This window comes from Denticeps clupeoides, chromosome 15 (genome assembly GCF_900700375.1).
Source record: "Denticeps clupeoides chromosome 15, fDenClu1.1, whole genome shotgun sequence".
Lineage (NCBI taxonomy): Eukaryota > Metazoa > Chordata > Actinopteri > Clupeiformes > Denticipitidae > Denticeps > Denticeps clupeoides.
The window spans coordinates 926,405-953,317 of NC_041721.1; the positions used below are offsets into that span (position 1 = coordinate 926,405).

Below are 26,913 nucleotides of genomic sequence, written 5' to 3' on the forward strand. Positions count from 1 at the left end.
TAACCATCAATCAGGTTCTAAACCACGAGAAAGCTCATCATCCAGAGATGTACAGGTAGCAATCACAGCCCCGTTCCACAGAACAGTGCCCACCTTCACATCGTTCTCATCTAGGTGCTTGTACAGAGCAATTATTGATTTTATCTATTCAAATACCCAAATTATTCATATTTGCTTAAACTTAAGCTTTTGAAGACAACAAGGTGAGAGGCCTGATCTTATCCTCCTGAGAACCGGGGCAAATTATTATACCATTTAGACACTTTTAAGTAAGAATAACATATTACGGTAAAAGGACGTCCAAAATGTAACGTCCCCGTATGAGAACACAGGGTCTCAGGTTAAAACCGTCCCTGTCTAATCTTTCTGATTAATGAGACCTGGCAAGATTTTACATTTAAATGTACATTTAGAGCATTTATCAGACGCCCTTATCCAGACTTACAGTCAGTATTTACAAGGACAGTCCCCCCCTGGAGACACTCAGGGTTAAGTGTCCTGCTCAGGGACACGATGGTAGTAAGTGGGATTTGAACCTGGGTCTTCTGGTTCATAGGCGAGTGTGTTACCCACTAGGCTACTACCACCCCCATAAACACGTGTAACAGAGACAATCTAGCGCAAGATCAGAAACTTGCAAATATGACAAAAAAGTAAATTCATAAATGCATAAATGCCAGAAAATGCCCCCAAATTGTTTCCCTGATGCCTGCAGATGCCTGATGAAGGTGAGACTGAGGCGCCGGAGCCGTTTTCAGAGAAGTGCATGATGGGTCTTGGCCAGTCGCATCATTTATTTATGTTCGCCTGGGTTCTTCGCATTTCTGCACTCTGCAGCTCAACATTTTCATCCCTCGCTCGTCGGGGTGTTTTAATTACAGACAGGCAGCACAATGGCCACGCGCTTGTAATCGTAAATTGAGCGGGTTTTATCCGGCGCTGCAGACTCAACAAAGCCTGGCCTTCAGAAAGTCACCCACGTCCAGTATTTCCATGAGAGTAGAAACTTTTCTGCGGTTTTCGACTAGAACCGTTTTAATGCGGGTCCAATCGATTAACCATATGACCCAAAAGTGAGCTGACGTGTTCCTGGCGCCCCGTTAAAGCCCCGCGACCCAATTTCATCTCCAAGTAAGTTCATCTGTGACTCCCAGGGTCACAGCTGGGCTCAAACGTCATGATGTAAGGACGATCCTGTCCAAGAGTGAAAATTCCTGCTCTAATTGGGCCACTGTGGGAATTTTGCACATAGCAGCCGAGTTAATGACAGAGGAGATGAATTAAGGAACGGGCCTATTTGTAGGCTTGAAAGGGGCACATATTCAGCCTGTATTACACTTATTTATCACTCTGACCCCGTTTAAAGTGGGTGAACACATGCCATGCATGACCTTTTAATGAAGACTCGTCCGCCGCTGAATAACATTCGAGAGTATGGTTTCCCTCCATATTTACACCATTTTCACTGTATCTCATTCTCACAGCAGTGTTCTCATATCATATCATGCTGAGATGACCTCTGACCTCGCCGTGAACGTGGGACACTGTACAGTTACGAGAGGACTCGGGACGGACGGAGACGCAGCAGCCGGCAGCTGTAAAAGGAGGGGAAGTGACGTCCTCGTCCACCAACCGTAAGTGAGGGCTGAGCGCCGAACAAAGAGCCTTTCACCCCGGCCACCAGAAAATGGATCCGGAGCCGAGAGGCGGGAGGATAAACGCCGTTCGTGGTAAAATGCGGCTCTCTGATGTTTAAATAACCGCGCCGCGCTGTGTTTTTTGGACACGATGTGCGGAATTTGGGGATTTTGCCGGCATGCTGCGGTGTCATTTTTCCTCCTGTAAAAGGCACGTTTTTACACCTTTGTGGTCCTCCAGCGGTTTGGATCATCTCTGGTGGCTCGTTGCTCATTTTCTTTGTGTTTGTAAAGATGATTTTATTTAGAGGTGCGGCAGGGAACAAGTTGCTGTGTTGAAATGAAGCGGGTTTTAAAGGTCCGGGTCCAAACCTAACACACACAGCCACGTAGCTGGAGAACAATCGGCCCACTAGTTGTCTAGTGAAATGTTGGATTTGGACGCGCCCTTTAATGTCATTTGTGTCCTCTGAGCTACATTCGGAAGGAGAGCAGGACAGTTGAACATCTACACGCTCGATTCTACTGTCCTGTAGCAGCATGGGTCCCTCCTGTCCTTCTGCGGCACTTCAAACGACCGAAGCCCATAAAGCGGCAGCAGGATGGCATTTATAAGACAGATAAAGGACTAGGCTGTATTCTAAAACCTTTTACGTAAAACGTCCCAGTTATAAAGCCTCAAACTGCTCAGGTGAAACCACAGTTGTTATAAATATGCTAAAATATGTGTTATCTGTATCTCGATATGTCAAAATCCTTCTAGGATATTGACTAGATGCAAACCGGTGGCGGTAACCTGGACGAGGTCAGCGTGCAGGATGGAGCTGATCGAAGGTCGGTCAGGACAGCGATTAATCATCAGAACTCAGAGAGCTTTCAGCATGTCACACTCACATACACATACACACTTTATCATACACTCATACAAAGACAGGGGAAGAGCAGACAAGGACTGACTGACAACTGTGCAGGCGTCTTGAAGGGCACCCAGACCCCAGAGACTGTGGCGGGAGACAGAGGACACGGAACAAAGGCAACGAAGAGACGCCGCGGACCTGCAGAACGAAGCAGTCGTGAATAGAACTCACCTTCATACTTCATATGATTCATATGATTCATGCAATTTTGCCCCAAATATACAGTTTACAAGTGAATGAAGGGCTGCTTATCGAGATATGTTGGATGTAATAGGTTCCTCTTCAGTTTTTATGTCTGTGCGCTTTCTAATTCATTTTACAAACCCACTCATGGAGGTGAAGAGGTCACCCGTCACAGTCATTTAAGAACTGGGGTCCTGCTGTTCCTGTGTACACTCGGCCTCAAATATGAGCTGGTTAGAATTTGGTGGTCAAAGGTCAAGGTCACTGAGACCATATAATTAGAATACAGAGAATAACTGATAGGATGTTATTAGTGTAGGTCAAAGTCAAGGTCATTAATGCTTTATTCATGGTGCCAGAGCCCTCTAGTTCTATTATAAACTGTCCGTGCGCTTCAAATTAATCAAAATTAAATGAATTCAACAGTAATTTCAAATATCAAAATCTAATTTGGTGCAAAATGCCTCTGCATGAGCAAAAAATGAATAATCCCGCCAGAGGGCAGGCTGCTGATTCCCACCGTTCCGGTGTCAGCTGACTGAGGCTGTCAGGGCGCAGAATTCCCAGTTCTGTGCGGCAGCTGAACATTCTGTGGTTGCTTTGTTAGAGGGAGGAGGGCGTGTCCAGATGCCCAGCGTCCTTCTGGGTAAAAGCACAGATGATTCACAGATGAGAGTGGAGGACAAGTCAGGGTATTAAAGTGTGTTTTTTATGCGCACACACGCACACACACATAATTCATCATTCACTATGAATCCAGCCTGATGTATTCTGGGTATGAAATATTTGAAACGGTGCTGCATCGACGGACAAGCCCCCGACCCACGACGACATGGGGCGTGTTGATCGCCTTCTTACACGGGAAGCGGCATTCAGAAGGTGCCTCCAGCCTCCGAGTTCAGTAACAGTGTGGCATCTTTAAAGCAGAATGATGGATTTTACGTGGAAAAAAAAGAAGAAGTGAGACCAGAAACATCTATGTTTAGTTTTTATTAGTCTTAGTCACGTCAGGGGTGTTCAGGGACGCATCATGATGCAGGCGAGGATGATTCTGCATCGATGGCTGTATCATAATGACGTTGCCTGATCTGTGTACAGCAATATGTTGAACCTTGACTTCTACGCACCATGACATGTTTCCTCACGACCAATAGAGCTGAAGCGGGCGAGTGCTCGGTCTGCCCCTTCGAAAAATGGACTAAAAGCATTTACGTTGCATCTTGTCTGGTCGTGTCATTAAAGTTTTTATGATGTACAGTACAGTCCAAAAGTTTGGACACAACTTCATAACTCCACATGTGTTCATTCGTAGTTTTGATGCCTTCAGTGAGAATCTACCAACGTAAATGGTCATGAAGATAAAGAAAAACACGTTGAATGAGAAGGTGTCCAAACCTTTGGCCTGTGCTGTAAATTTAAAATTTACATAAATGAAATGAAAAAAAAAACAAATATAAACATAGACCAGTGATGGATTATAAAATCCTGAAATGAAGCGTAGTCTAGAACCAACACCCATGTAGAGTAAATTTGCAGTGGGAAAATAACGGCACGGTCCACACAGAACAACCCTCCCACAGGGCGTGGCGCCCCACCACATGACCAGACAGACGGACAGACACACATCTTACTGAGCTCAGCGATGCTCCCGACCCGCGTGGCCAGCAGTGACTGCTCGATGGTGCGAAGCTCCGACTGGTTGTAGGCGTGGCCCTCTTCGCTCTTCCCCGCCCGCTGTTGGTCGTGGTGAAGGTTCAGGCTGTCTGGCAGACTGAGGACTCCTGGAGAAGGTCAAGGGTCAGTGGTCAGTGAACTAAAAAGCTCGTAAAATAGGTTCATGCACCCATCGGGATTTTTGGGGGGACTTGGGTAAATATTTAGACGTAAAACATGTGTTCCATCTGTGCTGGGAATGTGCTGACTTCTCCAAACCAGTTCCATTCATGGGAACGTGCTGCTACACCTACACACATCTCTACCTGGTTCCTCTCTTTTTTACATTTATGGAATTTCTGTACAACCTTCCAAACCTGCCATGGGACTGAGCTGAGGCTGGAACAGATGGCCACTCAACAACCCACTCAACACGGAACCGAGCAACTTCCTGGCCTGAGGGTGGGCGTCGAGCCACGCCCCGAAGAGCCCGTCCAGAATAATGAACATCTGGCTGCGCGTGAGGAGTAGGAGGCGGAGGAGCGGCTTCCGGAACGTTCCAGGAATGTCCGCCACCATTTCAGACACCATCAAACCAGCAAAACATTCTTCATTTTTATCTTTTCTATTTCTCATGTCTTTACTGATTTCCAAGGCTATAATAGGCTCAGGGCCTATGTTACTATGGTTACAGTAACTCGATTCATCCACAGTGTCTAATTCACATCTGTGCATTTTTTGGTGAATTTTAAAAAGGAATCAAAGGACATTCTAGCCACATTAACCCTGGTGTCAGCTGTATACATGTTCGTATCGTATAAATATCGGTGGATATTCTGCATCTGGAAGGAACGTTTATTAAAGCCATTACATCTGCCCTGTTCTGCAGGGTGAATAATGAAGCAAAACCAAGGCCGACTTTCACTCTTCAGCAAATCAACCATCAGTTCACTTTCATAAATCCCAGAAATCTCCCAGTGCTGGAATGTGCTTCAATATTTCATGCTTTTTTCCGTTTTATATATATCTCAACCCTCCAAAAACACGCCCTTCCCTTTCCATGGCCCTTGGTGCTCAAAACGCCTTTTTTATTACGCCGGTGGCTTCCAGAAAATTCCCCAGTGCATTATTCATGTGATTGGATGAGGGTGTGAAAAGGAATCCGTTTTGCTGCCAGTGTGTTATGGGTCTACTGCAGTCTGGCTCCTCTCGCCTGTGTTTGATCCTCAGAGATGTTTGCTGCATTAAACATCAGACCTGGCCGAGGGGGGGTGAGATGGTCTGTCAGAAAACCTGGAGAACAACTCGACACTTGGCAAACCCCATCGCTCCAGACCCAATGGGATCAGAGAACAAGCTTCTAGAACTCTTTTCGTGTGCTGCTGGTGACAAAAACGCCTCATGAACTCAAACATGGGGCTCAAACCCCCATCTGGTTTGAAAAGAAGTGGACAATGATGATCGCGGGGACCATGAAACAAAGAATGGCCCGCCGTTACATAACATGCAGAGGAATGGGATCATGGGAAAGAGGGAGGGGCATCTGACCCAATAGCATGAACACCAGCACCGAAATAGCTTGATTCAACTTTGATCTGTTCACTATCACTAGTAACTTCTCTTCGTTTATGTGTTTTGCGTGTAGATGAAATCATTTTAAAGTGGGACACAGAAATATGATGGGAAGTACAGCAGGGAATTCCGATGTTGGAGCCTGACACTAATCCCCCATAAAGGAGGTCCTGCACCAGTGTCCCGGGTTGTGAGGAGAGACGCGACTGGTGTTGTTGGTCCCCGTTTCCACTTCCCCTTTCCCAAAGTCGATCCCTCTGCGTTTGTTGTTTTCGGAACTGTACGAGTAGGAACCGTCTGGAACTTCTTGGAGGTGAAGATAGAACGAACGCTGAACGCAGTAGCTGTCTACCCTGCACTTCTCAGTGGTCCGACTGCTTCGTTTTGTTTATTAAAATTGTAAAAATGTTGGTAAATAACATCACTTGCTCATTAATTCGATTTCAGAATGCATGCAGTGGTTTGGCAGATAGCTGGGAGGAAAAGACAAAGGAACTTTTGGACAATTTCTTTAAAGTGTTAAAAAAAAATCAAATGTGTCGAAAAATGAAGAGAAACGCGGCCACTGGAATGGATGTCAACAATAATATAATAATAAGATAACTTGGTTTTAATTATTTTAATGTAATCGGTCTGACAGACTGGGTTAAAAAGAATTACATTGCTAAAAAAGAGAATAAATTGTAAATTGCAAAATACAAACAGCTGGACAAAAATGAGTATAGATGTGACCAAGACCAAAAAATACAAAAATAACAGCTGGACACAAAGATTAGACTACAACAAAAATTTAATCAGGCTGCCAAAAACAACTGCACCTCTCAGTGACTTTCAGCAACATCATTAGTAACATTAATATTAAGCAAAAGAGGTAAATGATTCTGCATTTCATCTACGCAAATAAAAAGTTAAATTAAACCATGTTATTTCTACCAATAAGGTGACAATGGTGGCCAGCTCCCTTAAAATATCGCATTTCACACCATCTATTTTTGCCAGTATAATCAATATTGTAAATGCAGTACAGCACATTAGGCCAACATGGTCCATAATTACTTATAAATATGAATGATGCACCTTTAGATCTACTGAGGGAGCAGGTCCTCGTCCACAGAGGCCACCAGGATCCACTGACCATGTTTCTACCGTGTTTCCACAGCAGGTCGTATGAAGAGATCCATCTGTATCATGTCAGCCAATTATATTGCACAATGTTGTAATAATGTTGTCCCATCGTTGCAGACCTGCGAACAGGTTCCACCATGTGGGTCAGATCCTGTGGAACATCTAGCGACAGGGGCGTGCTCCCACACGCGGAACACACGCCGCGGTATTAATTAGGTGGACCAGGGACTTGGCCAGGACTTACAGTCCCGCAGTCTGTGCCAACGTTCCGTGGGAAATCTGAGATCCTGTCCCATCACTCCAGATGCAGGATCGTCCCATCGCTTTCACTCTGGAGTGCCGCTCGTCTCCCATCAGTGCGAAACTCGCTCGGAATACCAACCGCGCGGTTTCCATGGCAACTGGGCAGAACTGGCCGGAGTGGGGGAAGCCTCTGAGGGACTGTTCTGATTGGCCGGATGGCAGCGGGGGCGATAGCAGGTATGCAGTCCTTCCTGATGCTCAGCAAACCGCAAACTACAATCTCTCCGTAACTTCCAAAGAAACACCGAACCCAGTCCAAGGTCACACGAGGCCAAACCCGCTTGCCAAAAGTAAAACAACCTTCATCAAAATGAGCACCTTCTCCCATGAAACGTTCATTTTCGGGTTTTAAATGTACATGAATAGAAACGGTCAGAATGAGAAATCTGTGTTCTGGAATCCTCCCAGGCGCCGTGACTTTGGCTGCACAGGGCAAAGTGGCTCCTGGAGAAATTTGTGCTTCCAAACCAAATCTTTATTAAATCTATCAGATGTTATAAGGCGATGAAGGTGTGTGTGGAGGGAAAGGCCAGGCTGGAAAAATCAGTTTTCATATCAACGCTGCCACATTGCAGAAGGCCTTATGCAAACATCGGAACCTTCCAGGGCTCATCGTGCATTTATTACCCCAAAAAAGGTTCCATCTCAGCGCCGGGGCCCTCGACAGTTTAATTTGCGGTACAGCCGGTTTGTTAAAGCACTTTTATTTCCAAAAAAAGTGTGACATACGAGTGCCAAGGGGCCATGCTGGTGAATTAGTGACGGCTCACTGCCAAGCTGAAGCAGAGCAGACAGATAATAATAATTTTTAAAAAAGAGTTCAAGTCAGAAACCACCTCTCACCCCCATACACCCACTCTGCTGCTGCTCTGCACAGAAATAAATGGATGGAAAAGAATCTGATCGATTCCATCTTGAATTCTGATCTGTATTTGATTAGACCATCGATCAGTGCTTGCCAGTACGAATGGGATCCACACTTTAATTTCAGGCTGTGTGAAAATCAAAAAGTCATCAATTTAACCCTATAAAATCCACCTAATAGAATGGATATTATAAAACAGGAGCATTAATAAACCATTTATTAAGAAAAAAAGAGCTGATCCGGGATTTTAACAAGAAGGTGCATACAAATATTTCAAGTGCTGAAAAGTTCTAAACACAAATAGTTCAGAACTAAAAAGGTATGTAATATCCTGGTGCTGTACAAGACGTTGCACATGTTGCATGTTCACTAATGTCACATTCATCAGTTCAGCCGCTGGAATTAAAGCGCCTGATAACCTGCATGTTGGTGTTGGTAGTGGGCGTGGTCACGTTGACTGGAATTAAAGCGCCTGATAACCTGCATGTCGGTGTTGGTAGTGGGCGTGGTCACGTTCACTTGAATTAAAGCGCCTGATAACCTGCATGTTGGTGTCGGTAGTGGGCGTGGTCACGTTCACTTGAATTAAAGCGCCTGATAACCTGCATGTTGGTGTTGGTGGTGGGCGTGGTCACGTTGACTGAAATTAAAGCACCTGATAACCTGCATGTTGGTGTCGGTAGTGGGCGTGGTCACGTTGACTGGAATTAAAGCGCCTGATAACCTGCATGTTGGTGTCGGTAGTGGGCGTGGTCACGTTCACTGGAATTAAAGCGCCTGATAACCTGCATGTTGGTGTTGGTTGTGGGCGTGGTCACGTTCACTGGAATTAAAGCGCCTGATAACCTGCATGTTGGTGTTGGTTGTGGGCGTGGTCACGTTCACTATAATTAAAGTGCCTGATAACCTGCATGTTGGTGTTGGTAGTGGGCGTGGTCACGTTCGCTGGAATTAAAGCGCCTGATAACCTGCATGTTGGTGTAGGTAGTGGGTGTGGTCATGTTGACTGGAATTAAAGGGCCTGATAACCTGCATGTTGGTGTCGGTAGTGGGCGTGGTCACGTTGACTTGAATTAAAGCGCCTGATAACCTGCATGTTGGTGTCGGTAGTGGGCGTGGTCACGTTGACTTGAATTAAAGCGCCTGATAACCTGCATGTTGGTGTTGGTTGTGGGCGTGGTCACGTTGACTTGAATTAAAGCGCCTGATAACCTGCATGTTGGTGTTGGTTGTGGGCGTGGTCACGTTCACTATAATTAAAGTGCCTGATAACCTGCATGTTGGTGTTGGTAGTGGGCGTGGTCACGTTCGCTGGAATTAAAGCGCCTGATAACCTGCATGTTGGTGTAGGTAGTGGGTGTGGTCATGTTGACTGGAATTAAAGGGCCTGATAACCTGCATGTTGGTGTCGGTAGTGGGCGTGGTCACGTTGACTTGAATTAAAGCACCTGATAACCTGCATGTAGGTGTCGGTAGGGGGCGTGGTCACGTTATCTGGAATTAAAGAACCTGATAACCTGCATGTTGGTGTTGGGCGTGGTCACGTTGACTGGAATTAAAGCGCCTGATAGCCTGCATGTTGGTGTCGGTAGTGGGCGTGGTCACGTTCACTGGAATTAAAGCGCCTGATAGCCTGCATGTTGGTGTCGGTAGTGGGCGTGGTCACGTTCACTGGAATTAAAGCGCCTGATAACCTGCATGTTGGTGTTGGTAGTGGGAGTGGTCACGTTCGCTGGAATTAAAGAACCTGATAACCTGCATGTAGGTGTCGGTAGGGGGCGTGGTCACGTTCACTGGAATTCATCTTCTGGGAGTCATAAATAAACACCCACCTCTGGGTGTAGTTACAGGTAACCAACATTCAGAAGAATAATTACTTGATGCAACATTAATGAACAACACACATTAATGTATATGTAGCGCAGGTCGAAGTTTCATTAGTGAATATTTAGAATGCCAATTCCTAATGAATATTACTGTGTGATCTCTGCAACGCTGGCAATGTCCTGTTCACCATGACAACCCCTCCTTCAACCCCCCCCATACGCCTCCTTCATTAGTAAAGCTCTCCATGGCGGTTTTATAACACCTAACAATCGCACACCAGCAGGAAGTGTAATTAAGAGGCTGTATAAAAGATCAGCATGAGCTGCTGCCGGCTTTGAGATAAATTCGTATCCAGGCGGTAATGAAGTCCACGTCCAGGAGAGGATCAGCTGTGCACAGTACAGTACGAATACCCGTACAGCCCGTATATTTCATAATGAGGCGGCACGTATATCACCACCAAGCTGTGACTCTTGCCCCCCCTTCAAACTTTCCTGGTGGCCACATCAGGTATTACAGTTGCACCCGCTGTTGTGAAATTAAAAAACGAAATAAAAAATGTATTGCCATCGGCATAGACGGTCTCATAAGATTTTCATTCTCCTCATTTGCATGACACATGACGCCACGCACGGCAGTAGGAAAAGTCTGAGGATCACTGACTTAGATAAACACGTAATGCACGTGCGATGTCTGCTATGATGAAAATTATTTTAAAAATTCTTAATCATTTTAAATAATATTTTTTCTTAGATGTGAAGCTACCATGAATTACGAGGATATTTGATGAAACAGAATCCCGCACGAGTCCTATGTAGAGTGGTGCAGGCAGGAAACGTCCCAGGATGCTTTGCTGCTTGCTCTGCCTCTCCATCTGTGCTCTGGAAAGTGTCAGAATCTTCTGACTCATCTCCAACGGCAACGACAGGAGAGGGAGAGCGAGGTGAGAAGCAGCAGCAAAATAAAACAGGAGAATACGACCTGCACAACTCATACACACACACACACACACACACGCGCGCACACACAGACACGCACACACACACACACACACACACACACAGACACACACATACAGACACCACACACACACACACACACGCATGCACGCACACACACACATACAGATACACACACACATACACACACACACATACACACACATACAGATACACACACACATACACGCACGCACACACACACACGTACACATACATACAGACACACACACATGCACACACACACACACACACACTCACACACATGCACACATACAGTAGTAGAATTAAAACTAATTAGCCTTAATGGTGGGCTTCCTATTTCCATAACACCCATTACTAAGTGTAGTAGTGAAAATGAAGTGATTGTCATTGTGAAACACTGCAGCACAGCACACGGTGACACAGTGAAACGTGTCCTCTGTATTTAACCACCAGCAGTGTGAGAGTCCGCTTCCTTAACCGCTAGGCCACCACCGCCCCACAACCACTGATAAGAAAGTGTTCAGCAGAAACCTTCAAGACTGTTGGAAACCGTCCCCATTGTCCATCTGAAGGTGGAAGAGAGAAGAGGAGAGGGTGAAATTCTGCCATTACAGAAAAAGAGACTCAAATCTTCATCTTTTTATTTATTACATAACCTGACGTGGGTTATTTCATAGTCCTGCATCCTCGGTTTTGTTCTATAAATGTAATAGTCCCATAAATGAGTAGGGGCGTCCAGACTTTTGACCGGAAATGTAGGACCAATGCCTTCATAAAAAGGTCTCATTCAGTGAAACCGAGCTAAATGTCCAGTGAAAAAATAAATTGGATTTACCGGGTGGGTCAGATGAGATTTTGACCGCGGTGGAGGACGGTTGGAGGACGGTGCGGATGTGAGGGTGGGGTGCTGGCTGCAGGAAACCATCATGTCTGGAACAACAGGCTCAGGCCGAATGGAAAAAGTCCCTAAAATTGTCCCAAGCGACCGCCGGGTCACAAGAATGTGGGTCAGGGTGCGGGTGCGGGTGCCAGGGCAGCTTGAGGGGACGGTCTGGGCGGCAGGGACGCAGCGCTGCGGTGGGGTTGCCAGATTGGGCCCAGATGAGGGTGTGGCTTGCCTTTGTCAGCGTTGCGCTCTGACTGGACGTGGCGCCGGTGGCCCTGTTGGGTTAATGAAATGAGAAAGGCGTGGCAGCGCTCCGCCGTTGCCAGGCCGTGGCCAGATGGTCACCATATGCCCGAGGACAGCAGCCGCGGAGCCAGGAACACAACGGCGCGACGCAGGAAAGGAACAGGCAGGATGGTGTGGAAATCGGTGTTTATTCGACAGGACGTTTCTTTACATTTCCATCACATTACTGCACGTGTAGCTCTGCTGAGTTATGCCAGAATTATTAACAGAAGTCCAATATACTCAGTGTCATGAAAACGTTGAATAAAATGTCATTTTACAGCAGTTCAGAGTCTCATGAAGTCACGTTCATATTACAAATGACCAAACCGAAAAAACTTTTCCACTGCAGTAGAATAACTGGGATTCCAAGAAGGAGAAAGTTTCACATGGCGTATGAAATATGAAATAATTCATTACAAGTGTCTGCACGATCCAAAATGCTGGGACAGGAGACAGCTGCCACCAGAGCCCAGTCACAGTGACTGGTGGAGAACCGAAGTCTTGTAGAAAAGTCTACAAAAGACTGTCGAGATCTGCAGAATGTCTGCATTTTTCATCATTTTTAAGCGCCATATCTGGATGCACCACTAGAGGATGATCAAGATTACTACTGATATTACCCCCCAAAATATGAAAAATACATATTACAAAAATACATGCATGTTATTTTTAAATATCAAATATTTTAACCTGCAACTAAATATTAGTGATGAGAAGGGAATGAAAACAGTTATTCAACTAGCAGATAAGGAAGCGGAACTCGCAACTCAACCGGTTCCCGGTTCAAATCCCGAACCACCAAGGTGCCCCTGACCTTTGACCCTGTACCCTTGGTGCAGGATTAAACGCGGATCAGAACCCTGTCTCTCACACGCAGGTCCGTCACTCAAGACTTGAGCGGGCATATTAAGATGGCTGGACACGCAGCAGCGTGACGGACGGCCCCATAATAATCCCAAACAGAGGCCGATTCTGACCCTGAAACTACTGACAGTAAGTCGCTCTGGATAAGGTTGTCTGGTAAATGCTGTAAATTTTCTACTGTTAAGCACTTTGTGACAATGTACAGTGTAAAAAATTAAGTGAAGTGATTGTCATTGTGAGACGCTGCAGCACAGCATACAGTGACACGGTGAAACGTGTCCTCTGTATTTTACCGTCACCCTTGGTAAGCAGTGGGCACCATGACAGGCGCCCGGGGAGCAGTGTACGGGGACGGGACCTTCATCAAGGGGACCTCAGTGGTCGTTTTCGTTAACTATAATAACCTTGCCACCAACCACAGTGTTTGGTACAGACAGGAAGTCGTGTCTGCGTTTTTCCCAAATGAAATGACGTCATAAGGGGACAAATTCCAGATCCGACCATCTGAGCTGCCGCTCTGAACGGTGAAGCAGAACGACCAAAACTCTTTACACTGAGGACCATATTCAGCCTCGGGGAACTCGTATTAATGTTAAATCATCTCACACAGTCACATTTTCATGTCAGGGGACCTTTAAACAATATTTCCCCCAGCCCCTCCTGTCATAAACTGGTCAGTGTAAGTACGCCTCATACGTATTAAATAGCACCATGACAACGACAACCTTGGCTAAATACGTAGAACCTGCTCCTGTACGATTCGAAATGGCGAATCTTTAAACTCCTGCAGAACATGTTACAGCATGACATTATAATTTAGGGAGAGAAGATCCTGAACTTTCCTCTTCACTTTCATCTCATACCCCTGTGGGTGACAATTTCTCGTACTACTGGAAACCCACCTCAGCTGCAGACTGACACATAACCCCGGCGAGGTCTTCCCCTATCAGCCATCGCATCTTCATCCGGTGCCAAGAAGCCTGATGTGCCATCAGCTTCCTTCCACAAACACACACCAGCCAGGCCCTGAGGGTGAGGCATCGCCCACACAGCAAGCCTCCACCTCCATCATCACCATCCAGCATCTCACACTTTACACGGACTTTACAACTCAACTGCTTTTAGAAAATCATCTCCAATCATTACAAAAATATCTTTAGAAATAAATGGAATGAAAACTAAGATATGATACATATAATGTCATCCCTGTTATGTACATTTACATTTAGAGCATTTACCAGACGTCCTCATCCAGAGCGACTTACAGTCAGTTGTTACAGGGACAGTCCCCCCCTTGGAGACATTCAGGGTTAAGTGTCCTGCTCAGGGACACAATGGTGTAAGTGGGATTTGAACCCGGGTCTTCTACCAGCCCATGTATCATTCGTTTAAATGATCCTTTGTGCCAAATAGGTTTAATAAATATCTATGGAGGGGAGATTGAAAAGATTCTAAATACTTCTGAATACATTTTGAAGGTGTTTACATCCTGGAATAATTAATATACTGCACAACAAACATTACTTGTCTCTATGGAGACTGCGCATATTAAAACAAACAAACGATCCTCATGCTTGGGCCAAGTGATTAAACTCGACACCGGAGGACCAAAGACGTCATGAACTCCATGATCTGGGGATCAGTACAGAAAAGTAATCTGTGTTTTTATTAACTTTTCTTTTCCATTTACTTAATGTTCAGGCAACTGGATTACAGCAGGTAATGACGTATCGTACAATTCTGAGTATCGTACTGATACTGAAGTTTATCAATGGCTAAAAACTTCAGATTTAGCATCAAACTCCGCCCCCCCTGGAAAGACTGAAAAATAAAACCCCCAAAGACACGCCAGGAGCATTTTACCCTCCGGCTGCGGCGTTCATCGTTTTCTGCTCGATTTTAACACTCAACAATCATCCTACTGAACAGTGCAGGGTGTTCACATCAATGTCATCAAGATATATGAAAGTGACGTGATTGTCATTGTGAGACACTGCAGCACAGCACACGGTGACACAGTGACACGTGTCCTCTGTATTTAACCAGCACCCTTGGTGAGCAGTGGGCACCACTTCTGGTTCATAGGCGAGTGTGTTACCCACTAATTTTTGCTAAACAAATTTGCTTAAACTTAGATGAATAGAGATGAATGTGACTATTTAAGTGAGAAGAAGCATTTGTGTCATTTATAGGTACAAACTACCAAAAATCTGACCCTGTTTAGGAAGTACTACATATTTCTGTATCTTGCAGGGGGATTCTTGGGCCATCTTGCAAAGTTGCCCAAGGGTGCTAGAACTTTGCATTCTTCACAGTGTCTTTCAGCCATCAGTCCGATAAATAATCTCTGGTGAGAATACTGAGTTCTGGGCCAGTGGTGGCCTAGCGGTAATCGGAAGGTTGCCGGTTCGAATCCCGACCCGCTGCTCACCGAGGCCGATGGTTAAATACAGACGACACGTTTCACCGTGTCGCCATGTGCTGCGCCGCAGTGTCTCACAATGACCTTCACTTTCACTTCACTTCACTTCACTTCTCCCCTCAGCAGCAACAGCTCTAGTGATGATGACCCCACTAGTTACGAGGTCAGCGCGGTGGTTTCCACCCCCGGGAAGGGTGAACTGGGACTAAATGACAGCAGGAGGCCGTCTCTGTCCCCTCTGTCTTGGTCCGTCTGTCAACACCTCGCCCGGAAGGCTGGCAGGCCCCAGCACAGCGGCGCAGCGGCCCGACTCCGGCTGTTAATTATTCCGTCGGAGGGAGTATCGCCTGACGGGCCAGTCGGCTGAGCGGAGCGGAGCCGGGATGGCGGGCTGCTCCCCGACACGTCAAATCCTGCCTCCGACGCATTAAAGCGCAGCCGGCGCGCGTTCCCCGCTTTGAAATCGGAATCGCTCCCTCGCCGCGGCGCTCCTGTGTGACTTCAGACGGTGACACGTATCTCCGGTGCTGTCAGACAGGGACCGAGGGGCCGACAGCAGGTAACAGAGACGTCTGGATCTGACGTGCGGCGCTGGAGGCAAAGGTGTGTTCAAAAAAACGTCTCTAAAAGGGTATAATGGTCTAGTGCTGGACACCGGGAAACACCGCAGAAAAACCAATCCACAAGTGAACATATGACCAGATGAAAAACCTGGACAATTTTACAAGCCTGACCGGACACAATATCCACAATGTCCCGGGAAAAGAGGATGTCTGGTCCCCTTGCAATAGGACAGAAGATCATGTGTAGATCATGAAGAATATCCCACTCCATCCCAGGGTGCAGTAAAGCATGGTTGTTTTCTTCCAAACGCATTCAAGTTGAACTGGTGGTGCTATATTTTGCCCCGCTGTGTGGGTGCCATTTTGTCCAGCCCCCCCACAACTCTGACCTCGATAAGTACGTGTGGAGAATGGGCAAATGCAAATTTATCAGGGGCTCAGAAATGCTAAATAAGCGTAAACTCACAGGGGGTTTGAAAGCCAGGGCCTCCTGCTGACAGGGAGAACTTCACACCATCCCCGGTGTGTGCTGAGCTATCAAGCAGCAGGAGGCAGAGGGACTTTTCTGCAACAACTGGCAGCTCAGTGGCAGCGAGGGGTCCCCGCCGCCAATGAAACAAACCGCCGCACAACTTGTCTAGCTGTGCGGCGCAAGGAAGCGGCCCCGTAATCAGAAGGTTCGAATCCCGAACCGCCGAGGTGCCACGAGGTCCCCTTGATGAAGGTCCCGTCCCCACATGCTGCTCCCCGGGCACCTGTTATGGTGCCCACTGCTCACCGAGGGAGACGGTTAAATACAGAGGACACGTTTCACCGTCTCACAATGACCTTCGCAATGCTACTGCTATACAGCTTACTTACCAACTTATTAAACACTAAACAGTTTACTCAGGTTTAGAAATGTGACGGTTTAACAGATCTGCTGAGATCCTGGGAAGTGTGAGACGACATTTGAATGGTCCACTGGCCACCGCACTTTGCTCATCTTTTTCCTCGTGTTTTTAACAAGCTAGAAGAAGCCATATCATGTAATATAAATACAGTCTACATTTAAATTAGACCTTAGGCCGTCCATTAAATGTAGTCTGGACTAAAAGCTTTTGAACATCATAAGGGGGATATTAAAATTATGAAATCAACATGAACTGTATACTTCTTACCTTCATCGCCTGACAACTGGCCATCCAGAATTAAAGATTGTGTTTTGGTGGCGTAAGTAATTATAAAAGGTAGTTAGTAGCCTAGCAGTAAATGTAAATGTATTTTCACACTAAGCAGCAGGTAGAAACAAATCCTCTAACTGATCACACTGATCAACCAATCAGGAGCTTCGATTAACGTGCTCATTAATGACCACTGTGTCAGCAGTGCTCACCGCACGGCCGTCGTTGCTCTACCAGCTCTGACACAGGAAGAGAGGACCGGTGGCACCTGCCAGTCACCCCACAGCATTGTGGGTAACAGAGCAAGGGGTCAGAGGCGTCAGTCTCCACACACGGTCCTGTTATGTATCCACGAGACCTCTATTTCATCAGATCGGACAAAATAAAAACCACACCCCTTCCTTTACCTTCAGGGAAGACTGAGCAGGGATGAATAATTATCTGACCCATGTTAATAATAAAGGACAAATCAGCATTAAGAGAAATTGTTTCAGTTCATTCATGTGAAAACAAATGCCGGGCAGGAATTCAGTGGTGCATAATGGAAGAAAAGCCGATCGAGACGTGAGCGGCTGCCGTAAAGACAATATAATAATCATTATAATCATTATCATTACAACAAAAGATAAAATGAAGACAAATAAAATATACATATGCTGTTTTTACCTGAATAATCAAGGTACAGCTATCAACAAGATATTGTAAAATAAGGCCAATCGCTGATACACATGGGTGCAAAAACCTGTACTGCAACCAGCCAGCGGAGGCACTAGACCTCACTTTTTATTTTCTCAATTATATTCTCAATATTCTCGTATCTCAATACGCAACAGGCAAATGTTTAGATGAATAGTAACAAACAGTACAATTTTCATTTTTTTCTTTTCATAGACACTTGTTTACATGAATATATTTCTGTGTTATTTCCTTTTTTCTACTCTCCTCATTTTTGGCCTTTGAATAAGTCATTTGTAAAAAAAAATGAAAGATGCGTTATTGCGCTGCCTGCAGAAGCATGGGTGCCCTGTGCAGGAACGGCACGAGAACACCTTCGCACCAGCGCCTGCAACTGTTGCCTGGATACGTGAAGAGCGAGTCGCCTTAGGGACAAGTGGGGGGCTGCTGCACCGGGTCACCTGAGCCATCTTCCCGCCCACGACCCAAACGCAGGTATCCGAGCGTGCGATTCACCGAGAAAGAAGAACCGATTCCGACTTATGGGCCAGTGGTGGCCTAGTGGTTAAGGAATCAGAAGGTTGCCGGTTCGAATCCTGATCCACCAAGGTGCCACTGAGGTGCCACTGAGCAAAGCACCGTCCCCACACACTGCTCCCCGGGCGCCTGTCATGGTGCCCACTGCCCACCAAGGGTGATGGGTTAAATACAGAGGACACATTTCACTGTGTGCACCGTGTGCTGTGCTGCTGTGTATCACATGTGACAATCACTTCACTTTATCCCACCCCAGTTTCATGGGATTAAGACAAAGACATGAACTGTCTCTGCTCCAGAGTCACCTTGTCCTGTCTGGGCATTTGATGCCGAGCTTTCTGCGGCAGGCAGGTGAGAGATTGATATTGAACTCGGCGAGGGTGCGAGCGAAACGAGAACGCAGCTGCTTGCTCATCCATCACCTCACTTTCCGCCACTCCACACGCTTCCAATACTGCGAGGACCTGAGAAAATCACCCGTAGGGCCACGAGGGGAAACAAATCAAGCTCTAATACGTCAGATTCCATCACTTCCTCTGCACAGAACGGCACCGCGATCCCGCCCAGAGGTTCCGAAATACGCTTTACAGACAGTAGACTCGCCTGGAAGCAGCCGGAGCCAACAGCTCCGCAACTAGGGGTCCCCACTGAGGTCCCCTTAATCTCCATACCGTCCCCCACACACTGCTATTCACTTTTAACTTTAGCGGTTAAGGAAGCGGCCCCGTAATCAGAAGGTTGCTGGTTCAAATCCCGGTCCGCCAAGGTGCCACTGAGCAAATCACCATCCCCACACACTGCTCCCCGGGCGCCTGTCATGGTGCCCACTGCTCACTCAGGGTGATGGGTTAAATACAGAGGACAAATTTCACTGTGTGCACCGTGTGTGTGTGTGTGTGTGTATATATGTATATATATAATATCGCTGCACTTCACTGCCATCTACAGGAGTGCAGAAGGCCTCGTCCACACGGAAACGTTTTTCCCAGAATCTGTAAAATTTCTGTCCAATCTGGACCCAGAAACGGGTTCCAGAGGGAATTTCTCTTTTCCGCGTCTCCGTATTAGTGTCACATATCTTAGCAGGGGACGCCCTTCCCACAACTTACAACCAACACCGGCCGAAGATCCGGCGCTCAGTCATCGACCCAGCTCGGCTATACAAGGGTAAATCCGTGTGACCCTGACACGTCAGCCCAACCTCCAACTTGACCTATAACCCCGAACGCCCCCTACGTACAACAATGGCGGAAAACATGTTCGTAGACGTTCTGACGCGGAAACTACTACAAATCCTCTGTAACGAAAGGGCGCGGTTGGACACGTGTTCTGGCAGTTGAACTCACCGCGGAGGAGAGCTCGGCGCGGAGATAGCGCCACCTACAGGTCTGGAGCGTTCGGGACCTTCTCTGGGTCTCCGCGTGGACGCGGGTTTTTCAGTGAGAGTCGGTTTCGTGTGGACGCGGGTCATGACCTCGGTCCACGCTGCATCTGTCAAGTTCCTGTGCAAATTTACGTCTTCTTCCTCTGTGTCACGTCTTCTGTATTTGCCGTACATAAAATCCCCATAATCCAGTGCTGTAATTTTTCTGGCTCTTGGCGGAGACACTCCTCATTATCCCGTCCGTACGGAGGGAGACGTGGTGATCTGCATTCAGGCGGCGTTATCAGGAGGTGACACACAACACGCCTTTCAAGAACGCTCCCCGTCCCCCCGGGGACATATCGGGGTTCTGGCTGTGTGTATGTGAGAGGGGGAGAGGGGGTTCTGATGACACTTTTCCACGTGGGAGATATGAGCGTGTCTCGTCTCATCTGTGATCTAATGAATAAAAGCAGCAGGAAGCGCCATTTTACGCCGCATTACGAAGCATTATTCAAACTAATGGGCTTATTAAAAGCCGGAGCCTCTTGAACTTAAGGAGCGTGTAGATCACATGACTGTTAAATACACTAATATTCCATAAACATGGAAATGTATCAATATAAAGATAATGTGGTTATGTAACATGCATTTATAATACACTCAGCAGCTTTGAATTAAATTAAAAGGACGACTGTGTGCAGTTGTGCGTTGTTGGTGTAAAGTGTCCGTCTCTGTTTAGCCCCCATCACGCCATTCTTTTCGGTTATTAAAATATCACTTACTTTAAACATGGAATGTAAACGCTCTCAGCCCGTATCATGACAGACAGGCAGGTTAGTTCATGGCTTCCCCAGAGCTTCTGCCAGATGAGGAACGGCGAGATAAATGCAACGTTCTCCTGGATTATGTGTTAATAGTGATCAGCGGGATGAGCAGAAGTCCAGACAACTGAATTTAACACGCTGGAGATCACGAACAATCACCTCCCTTCTCAACACTGTTATATGACTGTTTCATTACAGCCACTTTACATGACAATTCCACTCCCCTGGCCCCCGATCCGGCCCCCGATCCGGCCCCCGATCCGGCCCCCGATCCCTACATCCGGGGTGAGATGGGATTACAAATCAATTCCTGCAGAGCAAGGCCACACCGCTGGGCAGGAATTCCCGTGAAAATGGAACGTTCCGCTGTTGCTACAACAACGTTTGAACTGAATAAATTGCATGAAAATGGTTGACGATAACTGGAGAATAATTCCTTTATCAGAAGGCTAAAAGCTGATGCACGTGATTAGTCCGTTTTATGTCCCTTTAAGACGGCATGATTGGCCACGTGAAAAATGATCTTTCATATGGGAGCTCTGGTTATTGTAGTCGTGATAAATGACTGTGTGCTAATTGCTCGCTATTAAGCTTCAGCATTTTATTATTCGGGAGGAAGATGTCATAAAATGTCTCTCTTTTTCTTTTTGGACGGGGAGGACCGCTGGAGAACGTTTTATAGACTGATAGCACATGTGTAGAGTACAGGTGCTGAGGTCAGAGGTTGCACGTTGGCCCATGGACCTTCAGCTACAGAAGACACACACACACACACACACACACACACACACACACAGCCTGAATTACGAGGTTTTGTAGCGAGAAGGACTGAGGGAGAAGTGTGTGGGAGATATGAAGACGGATGGAGAGAGAGAGAGAATAATGGAGAGAGAGAGCCTGGGAATGAAAGTGGATATTTTATTACTTTTATTACAATTTATTATTTCATTTTTTTTTTTACGGAAGAATCCCAGTTCCCGTCCCCCCGGACGACCAATAACAGCTACATCTACTCCTGCTCCGCTCTCATTAGCGCGTTACGCAGGAACCTGAAGACAGGAAGGCACCGGCGGGGATTTTTGGTGGAGAGCGTGCAGCAAGCCGAGAGTCCACCACGCCACCGTTCACGAGGACATTAGCAGGGACTCATTACAGGTCCGAGGGCAGCGTCCCACAGAGGACGTGCAGAGGCGGCGGGCGATGAGTTCCTTTCTTCGAGGAACTGGCGAGGCCTGCAGCGCTCCGCCAGGCCTCGGCCAATCAGAGCGCGGGAGGAAGGCGTCCAGAACGCTGCACGAACCCCCTCTGGTTAAAGAGCAACAAGGACGGGGTACAAATCTTCATTTCCTCGCTGAGCAGAAACGTACACACGAATCAGACACGGCCATATTCTCACTATATATAATATGTAATTAATGCTAATTTAGGGTGTAAAATTGAATCATTTATAAACCACTTGGTTGTCTTTTAATTGCTCATTTTAAATTCATATTCGGATTAGAACATTCTTCTACTTCGTCACTTCCACGTTCTTCCACTTTGTCATTTTTAAAACCCAGATCAGGATGAACGGCCTTATCCAGGGTGATATATACACAACATTTATTTCTTATATAGCCCAAACTCACATACAGTATGTCTCATTGGACTTAATATACCAGTAGTGACGGGGACACGATGGGCGTACGTGGGGTTCGAACCCGTCTGCTTTCCAGGGACGGTTGGACGTCATCGAGTAATTAGTTAAAATCCCAGCGTGTCCTCCGCCGCTGGCCCGCTGACATTTTTATTCTGTATGCAAAGTTGCCTCCTCATTCCAACAGTAAAATTGTGCTCCTGTTACTATGGTGAAGCCCCCAGTTGTGCCGCGCCGGTGATGACGTCCTTCCCAAATCCCCCAAATCAATCTCGATTTCTCTGTTGCTATTTCCGTCCTTTTTTGACGTTCCTTCTTTGTTTCAAGCTCCATAAGTGGCTCCATCGCCCCTGTGAGACGAGTAGGTAAAGAATTAAAATGTTAATTTGGTGTTCAGGGGCAGGATAATGAAATTGCCTGCGCTCGGATCTCCACCAGACTGTCAACAGATCTGCTCCGTTAATGCAGGTACAAACGTGAATATCGAATATCGAATCTCGAGCGGTTTTCTTCCAATTTTTTCCAATTGTCAGACGTTCAGAGTAGACGCCAAGTGCTTCTGTCGGACCTCTAAGATCTGAAGGCCTTGGATGGTATGGATGGGACTCACAGAGGTAAAATATCAATACGCTGACATAAAAGTGATGTTGCTTCGCAATTCAAAGAGTGCATTTGATCATAAATCGCAGCATTTTTGGAAGCGATACGGATAAGAGATGCTGCATTTCTGCCATTTACCTTATGGAGCCTTGTTAGCAGGTACCGCCATCTAGTGGTGACTCCGTATATTATTCAGAAACGTCATCGTCTGGACACTTCGGATTATTGATCCACTCCTAGCGTCACACGGCGCGAACTACAACAGACACTATGACCGCCGCACATATTAATTCAACTATGCTCAGTTTGGGGACATTCTGGGGTATCGAAGTCAACAGTTTGCTAAACGTCTGAATGAAAAGGCTGCAGGTTGCGTACTTTCTCTCGGCGTCGCGTGTCGGTATTTTCCTCTGATGAGCTGCCAATCACGCCTGCGGCCCGTGGGCCGGCTGCTTCATAGGTCGTGCGCTAACTAGATCTGACACCAAATGATCTCGTGACCTTAACGCCGTCCTCGTCACGTACAAGATCAGAGTTTTTCATTAACACTGTTCTTCATGAAGAAGGGGAATAAAAATGTCAAATTATCTAGCTGCTCTGTCAACTCCAAACATCCACACACGTGCTGAACCAACTGCCATCGGACGTGGGACGCGGCGCAGAACCGTCCTCGCATCCCCACAACTGTCTTCCGCATGCAGCACGATCGGCGTAAATCGCGGTTCGAACCCCTGACGGAGCCTCCGCCATGAAAAACTGTTGTTGGCACGGTTGCTAAGTAACAGTGCCAGCAGGCAGGGGGCCGTCACCTTTACATGTGATCGGAGGGGAAATACAGTAAATTTCTCTCTCTCTCTCTCTCTCGCACACACACACACGACGCTGGCACGCCGCTCCACGGCGAGGTATATGATGCGGGCAGTAATTGTCGTGACATTTTTGAGCTTGGCATTAAGAGTTCTGACCTTCAGCTCCGGAGGAGATTCACAGACTGGCGGGAGCGGCGCGGCGTTGAATATTCATGTACGGCATCTGCAGCCTTCATTTTCCTCAAGCCGCTGCCATCAATCGCGGAAAAAGACAATCAGAGATTCCGTCCATCCATACGTGCAGTGAGCATTAAAACACAAACAACTGTATAAATGAGGTGGTGTCAAGTCTTTAAGTTCCGATGATCCCAAAAAATTTAATGCGAGGTGCCTCTATAATTCACCCCTGCATGTATGTGTGTGTGTTTTTGAGAATGTGCGTGTGTGTCTGTATGTGTGCGCATGTGAGAGTGTCTGTGTAAGTGTGTGTGTGTGTGTGTGTATGTGTGTTTTTGATAGTGTGTGTGTGTGTGCACGTGTGAGAGCGTCTGTGTAAGTGTGTGTGTGTGTGTGTATGTGTGTTTTTGATAGTGTGTGTGTGTGTGCGCGTGTGAGAGTGTCTGTGTAAGTGTGTGTGTATGTGAGAATGTGCACGTGTGTGTATGTGTGTTTTTGATAGTGTGTGTGTGTGTGTGTGTGTGTGTGCGCGTGTGAGAGTGTCTGTGTAAGTGTGTGTGTGTATGTGAGAATGTGCATGTGTGTGTATGTGTGTTTTTGATAGTGTGTGTGTGTGTGTGTGTGTTCTTGAGAGTGTGCGTGTGTGTGTGCGCGTGTGAGTGTCTGTGTAAGTGTGTGTGTGTGTGTGAGAATGTGCATGTGTGTGTATGTGTGTTTTTGATAGTGTGTGCGTGTGTGTGTGTGTGTGTGTGTGTGTGCGCGTGTGAGAGTGTCTGTGTAAGTGTGTGTGTGTGTGTGAGAATGTGCATGTGTGTGTATGTGTTTTTGATAGTGTGTGTGTTTTGAGAGTGTGTGTGTGTATGTGTGTTTTGATAGTGTGTGTGTGTTTTGAGAATGTGCATGTGTGTATGTGTGTGTTTTTGATAGTGTGTGTGCGTGTGTGTGCGCGTGTGAGAGTGTCTGTGTAAGTGTGTGTGTGTGTGTGTGAGAATGTGCATGTGTATGTGTGTTTTTGATAGTGTGTGCGTGTGTGTGTGCGCGTGTGAGAGTGTCTGTGTAAGTGTGTGCGTGTGTGTGTGAGAGAGAATGTGCATGTGTGTGTATGTGTGTTTTTGATAGTGTGTGTGTGTTTTGAGAGTGTGTGTGTGTGTGTGTGTGTGTATGTGTGTTTTGATAGTGTGTGTGTTTTGAGAATGTGCATGTGTGTATGTGTGTGTTTTTGATAGTGTGTGTGCGTGTGTGTGCGCGTGTGAGAGTGTCTGTGTAAGTGTGTGTGTGTGTGAGAATGTGCATGTGTGTGTATGTGTGTTTTTGATAGTGTGTGTGTTTGTTTTGAGAGTGTGTGTGTGTGTGTGTGTGTGTTTTGATAGTGTGTGTGTTTTGAGAATGTGCATGTGTGTATGTGTGTGTTTTTGAGAGTGTGCGAGTGTGTGTGTATGCGTGTGTGTTTGTGAGAGAGAATAATGAGGCGCGCTGTCCCATTTACCAGGAAAGGAATAAAAATCTGTCTCCCTCTGCAGAGGGACACCCTCGCCACATCAGTCCATGTCTGGGTCCTTCATGGTTGGACATGCTGCAGGGTCCCCTCCGTCCACTCTCTATTATATAACCCGCCACTTTCTCGGGGGGGTGATAAAGACTCGATGCTGATCCCAGACCAGCTGCTTTACTCTCTTCCTGATGTGAAGGGGCGAGAATCGAGGGAACCGTGTAGGAGGGCACCTTGCAGGGCAGGAATATAAATTGGAGACCACGGGGGCTGGTCTGGGTGTCTCGGGTGCAGTAATTTGAGGCTCTGAGCTTTAATTAAGTCCTAAACGACCTCACATGTTCCTCACAACATCCAGTCAAATCAAAGACAGAAAAAATGTCACAAAGTACAACAACGTGGAAACAATACACTGCATGCAGTGACACCAGTACCGGAAGGAGGGGCCAGTGGTGGCCTAGCGGTTAAGGAAGCGGGAAACGGCACCGCAATCAGAAGGTTGCCGGTTCGAATCCCAAACCGCCAAGGTGCCACTGAGCAAAGCGCCGTCCCCACACACTGCTCCCCGGGCGCCCGTCATGGTGCCCACTGCTCACCAAGGGTGATAATTAAATACGGAGGACACGTGTCACCGTGTGCTGTGCTGCAGTGTCTCACAATGACCATCACTTTCAACATACTTAATCATTGCGTTTATAATGTTGCGTAGTTTTTTTATTGTAGTTTTGCGTTCCAAACCTGGCGGGAGGTGAAGTGAACGTTGTGATGCAGCCTGGAGCCTCCAAGCAGACGCCGGATCAGCCGCCCAGACGTGCTGATCAGTGGTATTAAAAAAGGAGGTTTAACGGTGAGGAGAGATGAAGAGGTTGTCGAGCAGAAAGGGGACTTAAAGATGACAAGAGGAATAAAGCTGCAGCCCGAGATCTCTTGAGGCTGAGAATGGATACAGAAGTTATGAACGTTCAAAAGCACAAAAGTGCTCTGAAGGTGTTGAGTAGTGCGGAGCTCTTTATTAGCGGAGGAACTAAATGCCTGTAAGAGGAGAAGAGAACGCCCCGCGAACCTGTCTCACGGAGGAGACACGGGGGGGTGACAAGGTAGGACAGACGAACCTGGAGCTGCTGTGGGGTCACGTCCTACCACATAATCACAACAGAAATACCACCGTCTAAACCATACAGTCGTCTCTTTTTTTAATGCATCCGTAACCACAAATCATTTTCAGAAGGAAATAAATTAACAGTACATTTACATTTACAGCATTTACCAGATGCCCTTATCCAGAGCGACTTACAATCAGTAGTTACAGGGACAGTCCCCCCCCCTGGAGACACCCAGGGTTAAGTGTCTTGCTCAGGGACACGATGGTAGTAAGTGGGGTTTGAACCTGGGTCTTCTGGTTTATAGGTGAGTGTGTTACCCGCTGGGCTACTACCACCACAGTATTCAGTTGTCCAGTCACCAATGTCACTTAGTATAAGAAGGTCTATAGAGCTTTACAAGGACAAAACATGAAACAAACCAGAGGGTCACCACAGCCACCACCACC

The 26,913-nt window shown here is 46.8% G+C and overlaps 1 protein-coding gene across 7 annotated transcripts in view; it reads right to left on the bottom strand.

Moving 5' to 3' along the window:
- Positions 1-26,913, bottom strand: part of btbd11a (BTB (POZ) domain containing 11a) — a 92,204-nt gene that overhangs the window by 19,877 nt on the left and 45,414 nt on the right. For 5 of the 7 annotated variants that reach the window (XM_028955346.1, XM_028955345.1, XM_028955347.1 and 2 more), the window contains one exon: positions 4,369-4,518. In XM_028955346.1, coding sequence (XP_028811179.1) covers positions 4,369-4,518 — 150 coding nt within the window. Of the gene's footprint in view, positions 1-3,257; positions 3,342-4,368; positions 4,519-7,331; positions 7,424-26,913 lie in introns of those variants that run through there. The other 2 variants (XM_028955349.1, XM_028955350.1) reach the window with 2 other exon arrangements.